The sequence below is a fragment of the Notolepis coatsorum genome (genome assembly GCF_963971535.1).
Source record: "Notolepis coatsorum genome assembly, chromosome: 9".
Classification (NCBI taxonomy): Eukaryota; Metazoa; Chordata; class Actinopteri; order Aulopiformes; family Paralepididae; genus Notolepis; species Notolepis coatsorum.
Window position 1 is genome coordinate 48,998,068 of NC_140173.1, and position 17,003 is coordinate 49,015,070.

The 17,003-nt window shown below is 43.6% G+C and overlaps 1 protein-coding gene across 3 annotated transcripts in view; it reads right to left on the bottom strand.

Moving 5' to 3' along the window:
- Positions 1 to 17,003, bottom strand: part of eif3s10 (eukaryotic translation initiation factor 3, subunit 10 (theta)) — a 96,372-nt gene that overhangs the window by 18,370 nt on the left and 60,999 nt on the right. For 2 of the 3 annotated variants that reach the window (XM_084321797.1, XM_084321796.1), the window contains exons 18-20: positions 15,008 to 15,177; positions 13,981 to 14,405; positions 4,143 to 4,266 (exon numbers count right to left, since the gene is read on the bottom strand). In XM_084321797.1, coding sequence (XP_084177923.1) covers positions 4,143 to 4,266; positions 13,981 to 14,405; positions 15,008 to 15,177 — 719 coding nt within the window. The remainder of the gene's footprint in view (positions 1 to 4,142; positions 4,267 to 13,980; positions 14,406 to 15,007; positions 15,178 to 17,003) is intronic. The other variant, XM_084321798.1, reaches the window with a different exon arrangement.

Consider the following 17,003-nt stretch of genomic DNA (forward strand, 5'->3'; position numbering starts at 1 on the left):
CGTGTCGTGGTGGGCTGGTACCCAGGTGCTGTTCCTCGGGGCTGGTCGTGCGTCAAGCTCACCCGTGAATTGAGTCGGGGGTCTGTAGCGCAGAGCCGCGGGGGTAAAGCCTGGGCTGCACTGGACCTCCTGGTCCCGTGGAGTACTGTGATGCTGTTGGGCTTGACTCTCCTCCTCTCCCTCTTCTTCCTCTGGCAGGGCATCTAGATCCTGTAGTCGTCTATTTAGCCTCTCCGCGGTATAGACCGGTTCTTCCCTGTAGCTGGGTCTCGCTTGGACCGGTCGGGGAAGGGGTTCGGAGAGGGGTATAGGCTCTCTCTGGTGGTCGGGCTCAGGGTCGCTTGATCGGGTAGGGGAGGGTGCCCTTGACCCTTGTCTTGACGAGGCCCTGGAGCCCCGTGCGGAGGGAGGGGGGGTAGCCCTGGTAATCAGCTGCTCCATTATCTGCGCTTGTAATCTGTCGCGCTCGGCTTCACGCTTGGTGAGAGCGAGGTCGCGCTCTGCTTCTCTTTGGGCACCGGCAGCGGCGCGCTGGGCTTCGGCGGCGGCGCGCTGGGCTTCGGCGCGGTCTCTTCCCATATTCTCTTCCGTCTGGAGGCGTCTAATCTCTAGGCGTATGCGGTCTTCGTCACTCCGTTGCTGCGCTTGAAGGCGTTCTCTTTCCATGGAAGAATGTTCGCGCTCACTAAGCGTCTGTGCTTGGAGTCGATCGCGCTCGGTTGAGGCTGCCAGGCTGGCGAGGAAGGCCTGCGCCAGCATCTTGTCCGCCTCGCTGGGGGAAGACGCTGGTTGAGGTGATCCGCTCCTGGTAGTACTCGTTGGAGATCCGTTCTCCTGTGGCGAATCGAGGAGATCCATCTCCGGCGTGCTCGTCCCTTCTTGTGATGGGTCGAGTTCCATCCCTGGAGGGCTTTCTTTATCCTGGAGCTCTCCGGGGACTACTTCTTCGGTCTTGGCGGGGGGTAAAGTCATGTCAGGTCCCTCCTGGTCCCCACCGTGAGCTTGGTCAGTTACGTTAGAACCCACTAGGGTCTCTACTGGCGGGGTAGCCTGGTCGGTAGGGTCGGACATAATTTTACTATCTACTTTTTCCGCGTTTACCGTCTGTAGAAAGCTAGGTGGTATACTGGCAACATAATCCTCTAAGTACTGAGGTGTCTGCCGTCTACGCTGCGGGCGATCTATTTTAGGAGAACCGTTTTGTGGAGTGTTCATCATTGGCCATGTCAATATTAATACCACTATATTAATATTACGCTAGTTACCCTCCGGCTCGAAGGACCAATTGTAACTGAGGGGTACAATTCCCTGACTGTATTGATAAGTATGGTATCATTAAACCACTACCGTCTTATGTACATTACTACTGGCCATACAGTACACAGGTATCTTATGATGAACACTTCCCACAATGACTCGGTTCCACACAAAACTGGATTTAAGTATTTATTAGCAGCAATGATAGTACATAATATACTTTACTTTAGATGCGCTTATAAGGCAAAGGAATGTGCGTAGGCAAATCAATAACGTATGTCCATTCTCATATTACGCAGGAGATAATAATACAACCTGAATCTTAGGAATTATATCTATGGTACTCTGGTAATATAGCGGGAGATACTGGTAGGGTCCCTCCGGTCGTAAGCCAGCAAGGGGAGAGGATTTGTCGGTAGTAGAGTCTGGGTCAACGATGATAAGGAGACTCCAAGTACAGGAGACGGTGCAATAAGATCTTGATCCGCAGACGAATACAGCTGTTCTCCGTAGCATGCAGCTCCGCATGGAAGAAAGCTAGCCGGCCTCAGGCTTCTGAGAGGCGGACTCGACGTGGCTCCTCACAGGGTAAATCCCACACAATTGTGGGTGTCGGCGATTCTCCGCTCCATCAATTACAGGACCAAAAGCAAATATAATCCAGCCGAAAAGGGCTATGCAGTCGTCGGTAGGTTATCCAGTGTACATAATCCACACGGTCCTCGTCTAGGGCCCCTCGGGTGAAAGCGCCAGGGTAAGCAGCCCAGCCTGGATAAGCACTCTAGCTGGTACGAGGAAACGTTGGTGATGCTGGTCACTGTAGAACGGTAGCCGCACGATACACTATACACAAATAGACTATTACTGACTTAATAGAATCGGTCGAACTCGACGGTACAGCGTTAAACTCTGATACTTCAGTTATTAATTCGCACGCGGTCTCAATGCTCTATTTGGGGCCAAACAGGCCATACTTCACCGCACGTTGTATCGTGGGTGAGGCTTCAACTTATTGGGTAACTCTACTTCTGTATTCACCTGCGCCGTATTTATACGTTAGGTGAACAAACTAGTACCAGCTTTATTCCCGTCTCATATCCTTGCGCAGAACCGTTCATGTCCAGGCAAGTCCCCGGTGGTGACTTTGAACCAGACCTTGGAGGTATGGCAATGGCGCCTGGTGGACCGCTGTCCAATAGGAGAATGAAATATTATGGTCTGTACTAGGCTAAAGGGATATTCCGTGTATATGTACAAGGAATATACAAGGGATATCAAACGATATACAAATATTATGCAATATATATCAATCAATAAATATATATATTCGGTTTAATCTGATCCTTCGTAACACAGGTTACAAGAGGCATGGTAGATGGGGAGGTTGTTTGTCACAGATCAACATGGTATAAGAGCTGTGATGATTCAGTGTTTTGCCAGTTCTTCCATGCGAGAAATAACTGCGGTACTGTAATCACATGTAAATCAACAAAGTGCCAGGTTCCTTCCTGAAAACCTTTCGTGTGCGAGATCTCCTGTCCCACAACGATACCAACGTGGTGAAAGAATGACATTTTATTTTCGTGTCATGTCCGACGACCCAAAACAATAATTTAATATAACGTTCACTTCCCAAGGTTTGTAAGCTACACCATGCACACCATCAGAGGCCAAAGTAAATGCATCATATATGTTATTATTAGAAGCTTCGTTCGATGGCACAAGCTTCGAACATTAAAAAAAAAATCGAAGTTTAAAAAAATTAAAATTAAATGTATTTGTACTAATAAACTAACCTACACTGTAACACGCAACACTTTGATGAATATTGTTACTCAGCTGATTGAGTTGTGCCCTTCCTGATGACCTGTCGTACAGAACTTGTAAGTCGCTTTGGATAAAAGCGTCAGCTAAATGACTAAATGTAAATGTGAATGTAAATGCCTTGTAGAATTCCACACATAAGAAAGAAAGATACTGGGATGAATAAACAAAATAGGAAATAAAATGTAGAAATGCATGCAATACATAAATAAATATGAATCTCCATATATGAAATAGAACATTTAGATAAGGTGCTACTGAGATGTTTTGGTGAGTTTTGTTTTTTTGTGGAAGTAGCCCTTCTTAAAAATGCATGAACATTCACTGATAATTGGTCTGTAGTGGAGTCTACAAGGTCTACATTGCCGGACCATGTAGAATCCGGACCTTGTAGACTGACATAATTCTGTGCATAGTTTAGTCTACACAGGCCATATTTCAAATAATCAAAATCTTACTTCATTCATCTTAAACATTCTTGATTTGGGGGATTGGTAGTTCCCATGAAATCTGAAGTTGTTCAAACGACAACAGCGATCCACCTTGAATTAAATCACACAGCCGTGTTGGCTGCGTCACAGTCACGAAAGGGGCTACTTAATTCATTAATCCAATCCACTTTATTTATAGAGCACATTTAAAAACAACAAAGTTTACCAAAGTGCTGTACAAGTCCCACAACATAAGATAAAAAAAAAAAAAAAAAAAAACTATTTATAAATAAAAGAAGAAAAAAAATTAATTCGAAGCTTCGAATTAAAATCGAAGCTCGGCCCCGAAGCTTCGATTGCCAAAAAAAATTCGAAGGTCAGCCCTAGTTATTATGGTACGTTTATCCCAAGCTTTATCTAAATATTCTGCAAGTGCAAATACCCTGTGATCAAAATTCCATTTTAATCCATCTGCATCACTCAACCACATTAACTCAAGGTTTTTACACCTGTCAAATAACTTTTGATGCAACTCATAATATAATGGACAATAACACATAAAATAAAAAACTCATTCTCAATATTACAGTAAATACAGAACACTATATAGAGGTATTATGGAGAGGTCACCTGGCTGGTGGCCGGTGGACGCTGGATTTGTCCTCTTCCTCCTCTTCCTCCTGGTCCTCCCCGGCGCGGGGTGGTCCCCAGCTGTCCTCGCGGGCCTTCTCCCTCTCACGCCAACCGCCTGCTGCTAGGGTTACAAATTGTAAACACGTTCCTTACTCGATCATTGATAACGTTAACAATCGATCAATCGATTAATTGTAACAAAATACCCAATTGACCAAACAATAACAAATGTATTTGTTTCCTCAATCAAAAGCTTTATTTCCGCAGCGACATATTGCATTCTCGTAAAATTGCATGGCATATGAAACATAGAGGCCTAGAAACACATTTGTGTCGACTTTAAGCGGGCGAGCTGCATATGTGGCTAAAAAGAAAGAAGTCACTCGCCACAAAAAAATAAATCAAAAGCATGTATTTAACAAATTCTAAAATGTTCTAAACACTTTCATATTAACACTTTAACTGCCGAAAACGCCGGAACTCGTCATTCCCCGCCATGCTCAAGTTGCCGTGGACGCCGTAACTCGTCTTTGATATCAATATTTCAAAAATCTGTGATCGGAATCATATTTCCCCTCTGCAGCCTTGACACACAGTTCTGATCTCCTCTCAATCCTCTAGGGGTTCAAGAGCGCCATCTGGTGGCCGATCGGCAGATCGAAACCGGATGTCAACCTTTAACCCGGCAGGACTCACTCCATATGTGGTCCGGGCACTCGCTAATGTTAGAGAGACTCAGTCTTCACACAGTGAACATCGATCGGTGGAAATAACTCGAAAAAACAACATGATTTGGACGTATATACTATTATACAACCTGGAAATAGATCGGGCATTTAAACATCCCATAATAGAAAAAATTCTATTCCACGCTCATCTGCCAGCGGCGCGAGGAAGCCACGGTGAGTTTCAACGTTATTCTCTAACGTCTTCTTTACTAACTGATCTGATGAACATATGACCCACACTAGATGAATGGTATAACGTTGCCCACGGAATTATAAACGCCCCCTCGCCCATCCGGTCAACATCAGATGACGTGTAGTAACTTCTAGAAGTACCTCCAGTTGACATTTTTTATCTGGCACAGATCGCTATCAAACTGTATTTCATCATCAATATAATGCATTTGGAGCTATAAATCACGTTCTGGAGAAAGCTGCAGAAAAAGATAAAAACATACTTATACTTTAGACCATATTTTAGTATGAATATGTGAATGAAAAAGTTTAACGTTGCTACACCATGAACAATACATATAGGACCTTGAATGGGCCCTAATAATGGCAATCTAGCAATAGAATTTAAAAAGTTATAGCCCTGCAAAGGGGAACTTCTCCATGTTAAATAGAGCTGGCAACAGATGGTATATTTGGCCAACTTTACACAATGCCTGTGAGTCTATGGAACACATGTGTAAGGTTTTCATTGTTCTATATTATATTGTTTTATATTTCTAATCAAGTACTCAAAAGTAGGGCTGGGCAATTAATCGAAAAAAAATCACGATCTAGATTCATAGACCTATGCAATCTCATTTATAAGTTATGACGATTTTTTTTTCAAAAAATAAGAATAAAAATAAATATATTCTTTTTTTCTTTTTTCTTTTTACTTTCCTTTTTAAATTATTTTATTGAGCATAATTTTTCTCCCTTTGGAATTCAGGCTGTTATTGGATGGGCTCCGCCCATAAGCGCTTTGAGCAGGGGTGCAGTCGTAATATCAGAACTGCCTGTACTCTGTTTAAATGCATACATGTTCCCTCGCGTGCGCACAGAACAGATGATTATTATGCATAAATAGTAGGAAACATGTTTGTATAGGAAATTACTAGTTTTAGTTTAGTTTTTGTAAATATTGCCTTGAAATAGAGAAGCCGAAAAAGGTAGCAGGATGTAGCCTTCAATATATAAAGAAATTATATTGTCAAGAGATATGGTTGAAAAACAAACAATGTTTTAAATGTAATTGTAGATACAATATTGTAGTTACAATTTCTTTAACTGAATTAACTTAAACTAGAAAAGTAAATACAAACAAAATTAACAATGTAACTTACAGTTTATAGAAGGACAGTTTCCTTCTGAAGCACAACTTAATGCCTCATCCTTCCAGTCGGGACCATTTGTCACATAGAACTCCACAGCTCAAGCAAACCCCCACAGGGCTTGTATTTTGGTTTTGCACTTCTCGTTCTTTGTTGTTATTGGTATCCTATTATTATGCAAAGTCTAGGTGATAAGATAAGTGCCGGTACTTGGCGCACGGCCATTTGTGCATGCGCGTGCACATCCGTGTGCATACTTCTGCTCAGAAAACTGCTGGGACTGCGTGGTACCGCGTGGGACCACCACTGCACCACTGGCTTTGAGTGACAGTCATCCACACAGTCTGCGACTTGCGCGTGTGAGCATGGACTAAGATATTTTGACAGTGATAAGCTAGTGCTCCCGAGGGAGAGAGATAGAGAGGGAGAGAGAGAGATAGAAAGGGACACAGAGCATTTACACACAACCTGTGTAAATGCTCCTGTGTGAGAGAAGACTAGGGATGGGAATTGATAAGATTTTATCGATACGATTCCATTATCGATTCTGCTTATCGATCCGATTCTTTACACACACACACACACACCCCCCGAACCCCGGTTCTAAACGGGAACTGGTACTAAATTAGAAACAAACAGAGTATTAATAAGCTCCGACGTTGCTCTTACACACACACACACTCACTCACACACACACACTCACTCTCACACACACACGCACAGACACATTTCTCAAGTTGTAGGCTACAGTACAGACCGCTCTGCTCTCATCATGGCGGACAGAACGAAACGTTCAAAAGTCTGAGTCTATTTTATTAAAGTCGATGCGGACAACGCTCGTTGCCACAAGTGCAACAAGACATTTGCCAGTAATGTATAAGCGCTGGTACTCGTCAATGTGGCCGACGGGGGGCCTGAGCTCCGGTACTCTCTTGAGTAGAGTAATGACCGACATTCCGGAAGTAAAAAAAACGAATGAGAGCTTCCGATTGGTGGTAAGAACAGCAGAGGTGGGTGCAAGCGGTGTGACGTAATTGGCAGAATCGACTGTCAATCAAAATAGTATTGTATGACTCCGACATGGTGGAATACCATAAACATATTTCTTGATGTTTCCTTTTTTTTAAATAAGTAAAGAGGCCTATGTTCATATCAGTGAGCACAATTTGTAACACAAAAAGAGAGATGTGTAGCCTATTTATTTAATATTTTATTTATTCATTTTATTATTTTATTTGTTGCCATACAACTGTTTGTTTGAACTTTTGCTGTAAAACAGCATTACATTTGTTGTTAATTATAAAGTCTATAATTCAGACACATTTAAAACATTGCTGCTGCTGCTGAAGAAATAATATTTATTTATATTTATATAGTTATATAAAAGAATAATAAAGCAATGTCGATTCTGTTCTTAATTAATTGTTATTTTTTCTTGCAAAATAATAAAAAAGAACCGATAAGAGTATCGATAAAGTACCGAACCGTTAAGCAGTATCGATAAGAGTAGTAGTATCGATAAAATCCTAACGATACCCATCCCTACACACACACACACACCTCCCTGGTCCCCGCTCGCCCGTCCTGTAAGAAGGTATTGGCTCGTGTTGCTACACGGACATGTTTGTATGTTGCACGGTACTTCCTGACTTACCTACTAGTAAACAGTCAACGTGATCACACGCTCTCCGTCTCTTATTATATGTTAACTAAAGAGTACAAGGTTTACACAACAGCCCCCACCTTTTTTTTTGTATTTGTACCTGTACTACCTGCTGTCAGCTGTCTCTCTCTAGCGTTAGCCCTGCAGCTGTTAGGTGCCCCGAATTAAATGAATGACCTAAAGCATTCGAGTAGTTTTCAATCACTGCACTTAGAAACAGTCAAACAGCGGTAAGGCTGTCCCTGAACCCTGTTTTTAGGGTTCGAACGTTCACCAGGGTTTTTCGAACGGACGTTCGAACGTTCGTTTTTTTTATTAATTAATTTTATTATTATAGATTTTACAGGGGGCGGCATTGCATAGTCGATCGGTGAATTTTTTTTGCTTACAGTGGTGGCTGTTCATGTAAACATGTAAACAAAGCACTCAGAAGAAAATAAAGGGAAAAGACAGCAGTCAAACATAATATCATATAACGCACTCACTTTTTGTTGGGTATGCCATACGCGCCAGCCACTTCACCCAGGCATTGCGCGATGTTTACTCCAGAATGTTTTATCTCCAGTTCTTTTGTTTCCAAGACATATCCCAGTAGTTCCCACTTGTTGGAAATAAAATGACAGGTGACTGCCATGTACGCCTCCATCGCCACCGACGTTGACGAGACTCTCCCACACGGCCCCGTACTTCAGAGTTAAGTTGTTGGAAACGGTGGATCTTTTGGGCATGGTGTAATGGGCATGGTGCTTGAGCACTGCTGTGTTGTGTGTAACCCGCTCTAGCGTCCCCACCTCCCCGGTCGCGTGTGCACCCAAAAACGGAATTTCAGTCCAGATTAGGCCAAATTCTGCAATATTCCACGTTTTGCAGTCGATTCCATTTTTATTGGTTAATTCCGCGATTCTGTCCGCGATTCCGTGAACGCGGATTTCATATGGCTCTAAATAACTCCTTCTTTCTCTTCTCGCGCATTGGTTTGGTATCAAATTGCAGTAGTGTCTGCGTGGTTGAGGAGGTGGGCCCGCCATCCAGATCCAGTTTACAATGTGCCACCGTAGAATGCCAAGTGCTTGTCGCACATTTGACACAGCCTTTGCCTTATCCTCCGTTAATTTAAAGTGTTTCCACACAGGTGACGTCTTCCCACTTCTTGCAGCTGCCATGATTGAATAATTGAGCAAGCGCCGCGGGGACGCGCCTCCTCACCTCGACCCTGCGCGTTTTTTTTTGTTGCCAGCCTAATGAACGAACGTTCGGGCTCAGCCTTAAACAGCGGGAGCATTTCGGGAGCATATGACCAAAACCCAGGCAAATTCTAGCCCTTAACACTTTGATTGCCAGCGTGGCGTGCACTATTTATCGTTGAATGCCACCACCCACTTCAATGATAGCGCTCTAAACGCATAATCTATGTTTTAAATTATGGCTATGTGTCTAATCTGCCCGTCGCTTATCAATGACTTGTTTGCAGTCAACATTGTCGAAACGGATTTTTTTTTACTTTTTTTTTTATTTTATTTTTTTTTAATCGGTTTTCCCTCGTTTTCTTGAAAGTTTCAGGAAAATATATAGATTCCGTGATAAACGGCATTTACTGGAATATTCTGGAATACACAAAAAACAGTCATTTTTCGGCCTATTTATGAATTGTTTTCAAATAAACGCTAGATTATCGATAGTACATGTGTATTTATGCACGCTAGAGAAGCGGGCTGAAAAATATATTCTCTCATTTCCTGATCAGCACACACACACACACACAGGGCAAACGCTGATATATAGGTGAAAACAGATCCGATTACACAAAGACTGGTAAAAAAAAATTGCTTACCTCAGATCAGATGTTCTCCAAAAAGATTATTCCAATTCCTGATCGCCATTCCAAATATCGATTGTGTCTATTGATTCAGCGCCGGGTACTGTAAATATGTATTCCACGTTGTTTTGCGGCTCGGCAATCACTTCGATCCTTCAGTTGGCTTGACGGAAAAGTAAAATGAGGAAACTGGACCCCCCCCCCCAATCAGTCTAATCCAATGGGGTGCAGTACCACAGGGAGAGACGATAGGGGGCGGTATTTTCCCAATGGAGCTCAGAGAGAGTCAACAGCTTTAAGTACCTCGGAGCCTACATATCCGAGGACTTGACATGGACCACACACATTAACAGTGTTGTGAAGAAGGCACGACAACGCCTCTACTTCCTCAGGCGCCTAAGGAAGTTCCAAGTCAGCCAGAAGATCCTTAAGAACTTCTACTCATGTACAATAGAGAGCATCTTGACCGGCAACATCACCTCCTGGTTTGGGAATAGCACTGCACAAGACCAAAGCAGACTACAAAGAGTGACACGTTCAGCCGAACGCACAATTGGAGGGGGGCTCCCCACCCTCCAGAACATTTACTACAAGCGTTGCAAGGGCAAGGCTAAGAGAATCATTAAAGACTCCAGTCACCCGAACAACTGCCTCTTTGAACTGCTGCGGTCAGGCAAGCGATACAGGAGTCTCAAGGCGAGCACAGAAAGACTCAGAAGAAGCTTCTATCCCCAGGCCATCAGGCTGCTAAACGAACAATGAATGAACACTACACAACAACAACCACCAAACGCACATAGCACACACATCCACACGCACACACTCACTTTAAACAAACACACTGTAGCACCCACTCCACACACTTATAGCACACACCCACTTTAAACAAACACACTGTAGCACCCACTCCCCACACTTTATATTTATGGATGAAGGATTGCACTACAACTCGTACACCTTACTGTAAATTGTACCTAAAATTGTACCTCATCCCATTTCTGCTTTGCACTAGATAGTACTGTACATTAGTACACTGCATAGTATTGTGTATTGTATATTATATGGTAACTCAGAACATTGTACATATGTCTATACCGAACACTGTGACCTCATTTTCTTCTTCTAAATTCATGCTATATTATGTTATTATGTTATTTGATACTATCTTGTCTAGCACAGTCTCTGGAGCATAACAGTAAGAAGCATTTTGTATGAAAGTATTCTGTACTTCTGTATGACAACTATTAAAGAACTTGAGAGTCTGCAGCACTAGCATGAGGCTCGATTGATGAAATATGAATTCAAATCGCTAATAAAAAAAAAGACAAACAACGCTATATAGCGTTGGTGGCATTCAAGATTCGGCATGAACTAACGACAAAACGCGTCCGTGGCACTCAAAGTGTTAAGGAATCAAATAGTCTGCCATGGCTAGGCGCTAACGTTATTGTTTTGAAATGCGCAACGTCTGAAAAACCTGGCAGCGATAAGAGGAATCGATAGTCACGGAGGCATGCGATTCCAGGAATCGGACAATTAGGAACCGGCTCCCAACGGGAACCGGTTTTCGATTCCCATCCCTAGAGAAGACCCATCCCTGCGGCGCACGCACACACATTTTTACACACTCCTGCGTGCAGAGACCGCGCGGTCCCTCTCTCGCCATCTCTCTCTCTCTCGCTCGTTCTCTGTCAAAACCCGTTTGAGTAAGTGTCGGGTTACACTATGCACTATAACCATAGAGGGGGCATTACTGCAAATCAGTACCTTATTCACGTCAGCAATACAGTCAAATCAGAACGGCTTAGTTGAGTGAGGGAAGATCTCGTGAACTCGAGACTAGACTGATGAGTCATTATGTTAATTAACGACACAGACCACATTGATTGCTAGGAAACAATGCTAAACACTGGAAAAGGCCATTTATAATGCATGGGACTCTTTAATAAATAAACTAAATCTACTTATGTCCAATAGGCCTAACTAAATAACAGATTACACGCATAAAACGCTGAAAACGACCAACTGTACGAAGCCAACAACAGGACGCCGTCAAAACAAGGGCGGGCTGTCGGAACTTTAACTCATTCACTGCCAACGACGAGTATACTCGTTATTGGCCGCCAATCGTTGGACGCCAACGAGTATACTCGTTATTTGATCGTTATTTCTTTTATTCGCTATTTCCATTCATTATCCATCCAGGAAGGCTGGTGTTACCATAGGGAATGAGTCTGAGATTGCAAAAGTCCAATACCGCCGCCTGGTGGTATGCAGCCGATGTTGCACTTTCTTTGAGACTGTATGGGGCTGTGCGTTGATGAAATGCTTCCGGGCGGACTTGTCAATATGATAATTAACGACACAGACCACATTGATATAATCCCCAATTGCTAGGAAACAATGCTAAACACTGGAAAAGGCCATTTATAATGCATGGGACCCTTTAATAAATAAACTAAATCTACTTATGTCCAATAGGCCTAACTAAATAACAGATTACACGCATAAAACGCTGAAAACGACCAACTGTACGAAGCCAACAACAGGACGCTGTCAAAACAAGGGCGGGCTGTCGGAACATTAACTCATTCACTGCCAACGACGAGTATACTCGTTATTGGCCGCCAATCGTTGGACGCCAACGAGTATACTCGTTATTTGATCGTTATTTCTTTTATTCGCTATTTCCATTCATTATCCATCCAGGAAGCGTGTAGCTTAATGACAAGCAAGCAGTGCAAAAATGCGGAAGCATTCGTCACCGCACGCCACTACGGTAAAGCGCCTTTCTTTTCAGGCCCGCTTTGGGAGCTGTCGCGCGGAAATAGGCTGTCTATTGCCATTCTCTTTGACAAACTCTAACCTTAACCAGCTCCTTAACAGCGCCTAAACTTAACCGTTCTAACCTTAACCAACTCCGAAACAATGCCTAACCTTAACCTTAACCATGCCTAACCTTAACCATAGAAAGAATATTGCCATTCTCTTTGACAAACTCTAACCTTAACCAGCTCCTTAACAGCGCCTAAACTTAACCGTTCTAACCTTAACCAACTCCGAAACAATGCCTAACCTTAACCTTAACCATGCCTAACCTTAACCGGCGAAAGAATACACGTTAAAAAAAAAATCACGTTAAAAAAAAATATTTGATGGGATTCGAACTCGCCAGCAAACGAGCCGTAGGATCCACAGCCATGCAGTCTTGCCAATTGAGCTATTTCTGGATACTGTATAAGGGGCGGTGACTTATATATATTGAGCTCCGCTAGTGTCGAACCAAGGCGGGATCTCATGCGCATGCGCGGGCACCTCGCGCGAGCACGCCGGCGCACGCACCTGAGCGAGCACGCCGCCGCCGGTGCACGCACCTGGGCGCTGGGCGAAGGAAAATGAAAGGCGCATTACCGCACGCCACTACGGTAGAATGCTTCCGCATTCTTGCACTGCTTGCTTGGCATTAAGGAACAGGCATCCAGGAAGGCTGGTGTTACCATAGGGAATGAGTCTGAGATTGCAAAAGTCCAATACCGCCGCCTGGTGGTATGCGGCCGATGTTGCACTTCCTTACACTTTTCTAGTAACCTGGATCAAGGGCTTCATCCAAAAAAAAAATCCACTTTTGGGGACGCCCGTTAACTCTTTGCCCGCCAAACCCGAGAAAAGTCAGGGTTTCGTCTCCAACCGTTGAGCACCAAACCCGACTTTTCTCTGGTTTTGATCCTTTGATCTTTTTCCTTTGATTCCCGTTCTAAACACTCGGCCGGAGCTCCCTGACACAGCTGCCTACGTTGGAATTGCAATGATGATCGAATCCCGCCAGGTGGCAGTATCGCCTACCTTTTGAACTGGGATAGTTCAGTGTGGCGAGTCTCTGCACAAACTCACCCCTCTGTGGGGGGGGGGGGGGTAACTGTGTGTGTATGCAACTAGGAGGGGTACGTGAAAAGACATGTTATTGTCAGACAATAAAAGACATCTTCTAAAACGATGCCCGTCACACACAGCTGGTTCAGGCAGGCTTCTACAGAGGCACGTGTTAGGGGAAGACATGTATAAATCGCACATGAAATAAATGTAGGTGCATGATCAGAGAAAATAATCAAGATGGTCCATCCCTCCCTACTTTGATTGTGAAGTTGCACATGTGCTCCTTTTTCAAATGTCCAGGTGGCGTGACTTGGTTATAGGAGCAGATCCTGGTAATAAAGGCATTCATGTAAAAGCCAGACCTGAGGAATCTCAACTGTTGGTAAACAGCCTGAATGAGTTCTTAGACTGATATATAAGACTCTGTTCATACCAGGCTTGGGGAGGGGTTTCCATGCTTTCTCCTCCTCGACACCGCGACGCGGCCCATCGTCCACCGGTCTCCTGACCCCCTCGTCTCCTCCCCTCTTGGGGCCCCAGGAGTCGTCGTCGGCCCCGCGCCTCGGGGCCCTGTCCTCCGTCCCTCTACGGGGGGCGTCGTCGAAGCCGCGTCTGGGAGCGTCATCGAAGCCGCGCCTGGGCGCACGGTCTTCGTCTGCTGCGCCCCTCCACTGAGCACGGTCTTCGTCTGCAGCAGCCCTCCTCGGAGCGCGGTCGTCGTCGAAGCCTCTGCGCACGGGACGCTCCTCTTCTCTGCGAGGGGCCCGGTCGTCCTCGAAGCCCCGGCGGGGTCCTCGGTCATCCCGGCGCGGGGCTTCTTTCCTCTCCTCTCCCTCGTCGCCCTCCCGTTTCCTCTCACTGAAGAGAGAGAGCACACAGGAGCGTTAGAGCAACCGGGACCAGGAAAACGACACTTGGGAGGCGGGGTGGCTCACTGGGAAGCATGGCACCCACACTGCCAGGGTTAGGAGTTTGATTCACTCAATGCAGTCATTGTAAAACACTTGAGTAGTATTTATACTAGAAAAGTGCTACAGAAATGCAATAAAAAGAGCCCTCGAACAATAACAAAAGAATCTAGGCAGAGAGACGGATGTCCCTTTTTAAAGAGACACCTGTATCTTGCCCTGTTTTATGTTAAGATATTTAGTCAGTTAGCGGAGGCTTTTATCCAAAGTGACTTACAAATTGTGAACAACATGTCAGCAGGAGGTACATCTCTGGCAGCTAAGGGTCAGTGGCGTTATTCTTCAAACAGTGTAGAACTTGAGTGTTACACTCAGAGTGCATAGTAGTATAGACATATTAGCATGATAGGTAGTAGTATAGGTATAGTAGCACAGTAGTAAGGTACATAATATTAAAAAGACAGTAAGAATATTTATATATATATAAAAAAAATTATAATAGGCCTGACAACTTGTACAGGCTGGAGGGGAAACAAGAGACACGTCACACACCTGTCAGGTACAGGACGACGCCATTCTGAATCACCGCCGCCCTCTGTGCGTTTCCTCCACATTCCTCCACCACCACCGCCTTCTCCTCCTCCTCCTCCTCCTCCTCCGCCTCCTCCGCCTCCTCCTCCGCGTCCACCACCACTACTCTCCTCCTTCTCACTCCAAGGTTCCTGCAGGTTTCAACAAGTTAAAATTAAGACTTTTTAAAAAGACCTTTTTAACACATTTTGAATAGAATTTAATACCCATTTCACAGCCATACCGGCAAAAACGTAGGAAGGAAAATTACAGTGAACGTAGTAATTTCATACAAATTGTTGGGGTGAGGGTAGGGCTGGGCGATATGGCCTAAATACGATATCACGATATTTTCTGACCCTTCGGCGATACACATCACGATGTTTTTCTTTTTCCCCCCAAACAATTCATTATGAGGCTTACCAAGACAGTATTTGAGTTTGCAAGCTAACATTAAAGACAAAATACCCATGCATTTAGCATTTTTACATTATATATTAGATTTAGATTATTAGATTATATATTGCATATATTTAGCAATGAGATCAGGGTACAAAATAGTTAGACGCCCAGCGCCATTGGCTTGTAGATTTATTGTCTGGCGATTAGAATTTAAGGTCTGCCCGCCACCTGGCGGCTAACAAAATACACTGCATGCATCTACCTCGGCCGGCGGTGGTGCGGCGGTGGTGAGTTGAAACTGTGTGTGTTTGTGTGTGTGTGTGTGTGTGTGTGTGTGTGTGTGTGTGTGTGTGTGTGTGTGTCACGTGTCCGTTCTAATGTTTACAAACAATGAACCTTTAAATGTAAATGAGATGCGCTCTGCTCACAAGGTCAAGTTTGTAACATGAGACGGCAGAGACGCACATGAGGTCTTACATCACCCGTTCTTTAGCCTACAAGAAAACCCTGCAATCGCGTTTTTGATTGTGCTCTGATATTTTACTATTTCGCATTTGATTTGACCAAATATGTGGAGGCATATTCCCTGCAACAGGTTCAAAGATAACTTCACATTTATTGGCAATTAGTTTCCTTATATCGCTTCCTCCAGGGTTCCAAAATACAAAATGCAACCTTGCTCAGCTACGGAGAATCAGCGCTCTCTCTCTAGACTAGAAAGGTGCACTCAGTAGAGCACAGATGTCCGCCAGGGCGGCAGCCACACATAATAATAATAATAATAGATTGGATTTGTAATGCCCTTTTTTTTCACTGGGATCCCAAAGTGCTACACTACATGGTTAAAACAGTTAAAAAAAAATAGAAATTAAATAGTTATTAGTAAAACAAATAAAATAAAATACAGAATAAAAATAAGATAAAAATAGAACATAGTTAATTAAAAACATAGTATAAACAGACAATTTAAAAACAAAAGCGCAATAAAATAAAAATAAAAAGCTAACAGTCAAAGGCCTTTTTGAACAGGTAGGTTTTCAGGCCTGCCTTCTCTCTCTCTCTATCTCTCTATCTATCTATCTACCTCTCTCTCTCTGTTCAATGATTTAAAGTGGCCAAACGTTACAATATAAATACTAATTGGATTTTTGGCTGGTAAAAAGTCTGCCCGGCTGGTAGTTTTTAAAATCTACCAGCCAAATGGCTGGTAAGTCAAAAAGTTAAGTTTGTTCCCTGAATGAGATATTATATGATTTAGATATGAAATATGATGAATTGAAAATGAGGGACCCTGATGTAAACAAGACGAAAGTCTTTCTCTGGTCTGCATTGTATGTATTGAGCTGTACTGTACCTGTACCCATTCTGCAATCTGTTAATAAAGTTTTCAATCAATCAATCAATCAACCAATCAATCAATAGCATTTTAATGAAACTACTGTATATGTGTATGTCTCTAAATGTTTTGATGAATTGAAAATGGAGGACCCTTATGTAAAAAAGCCAAAAGTATTTTCCTGGTCTTCATCCTTCAGTCCACTGTTGTTGTATTGAGCTGTACTGTATTGTACCCATT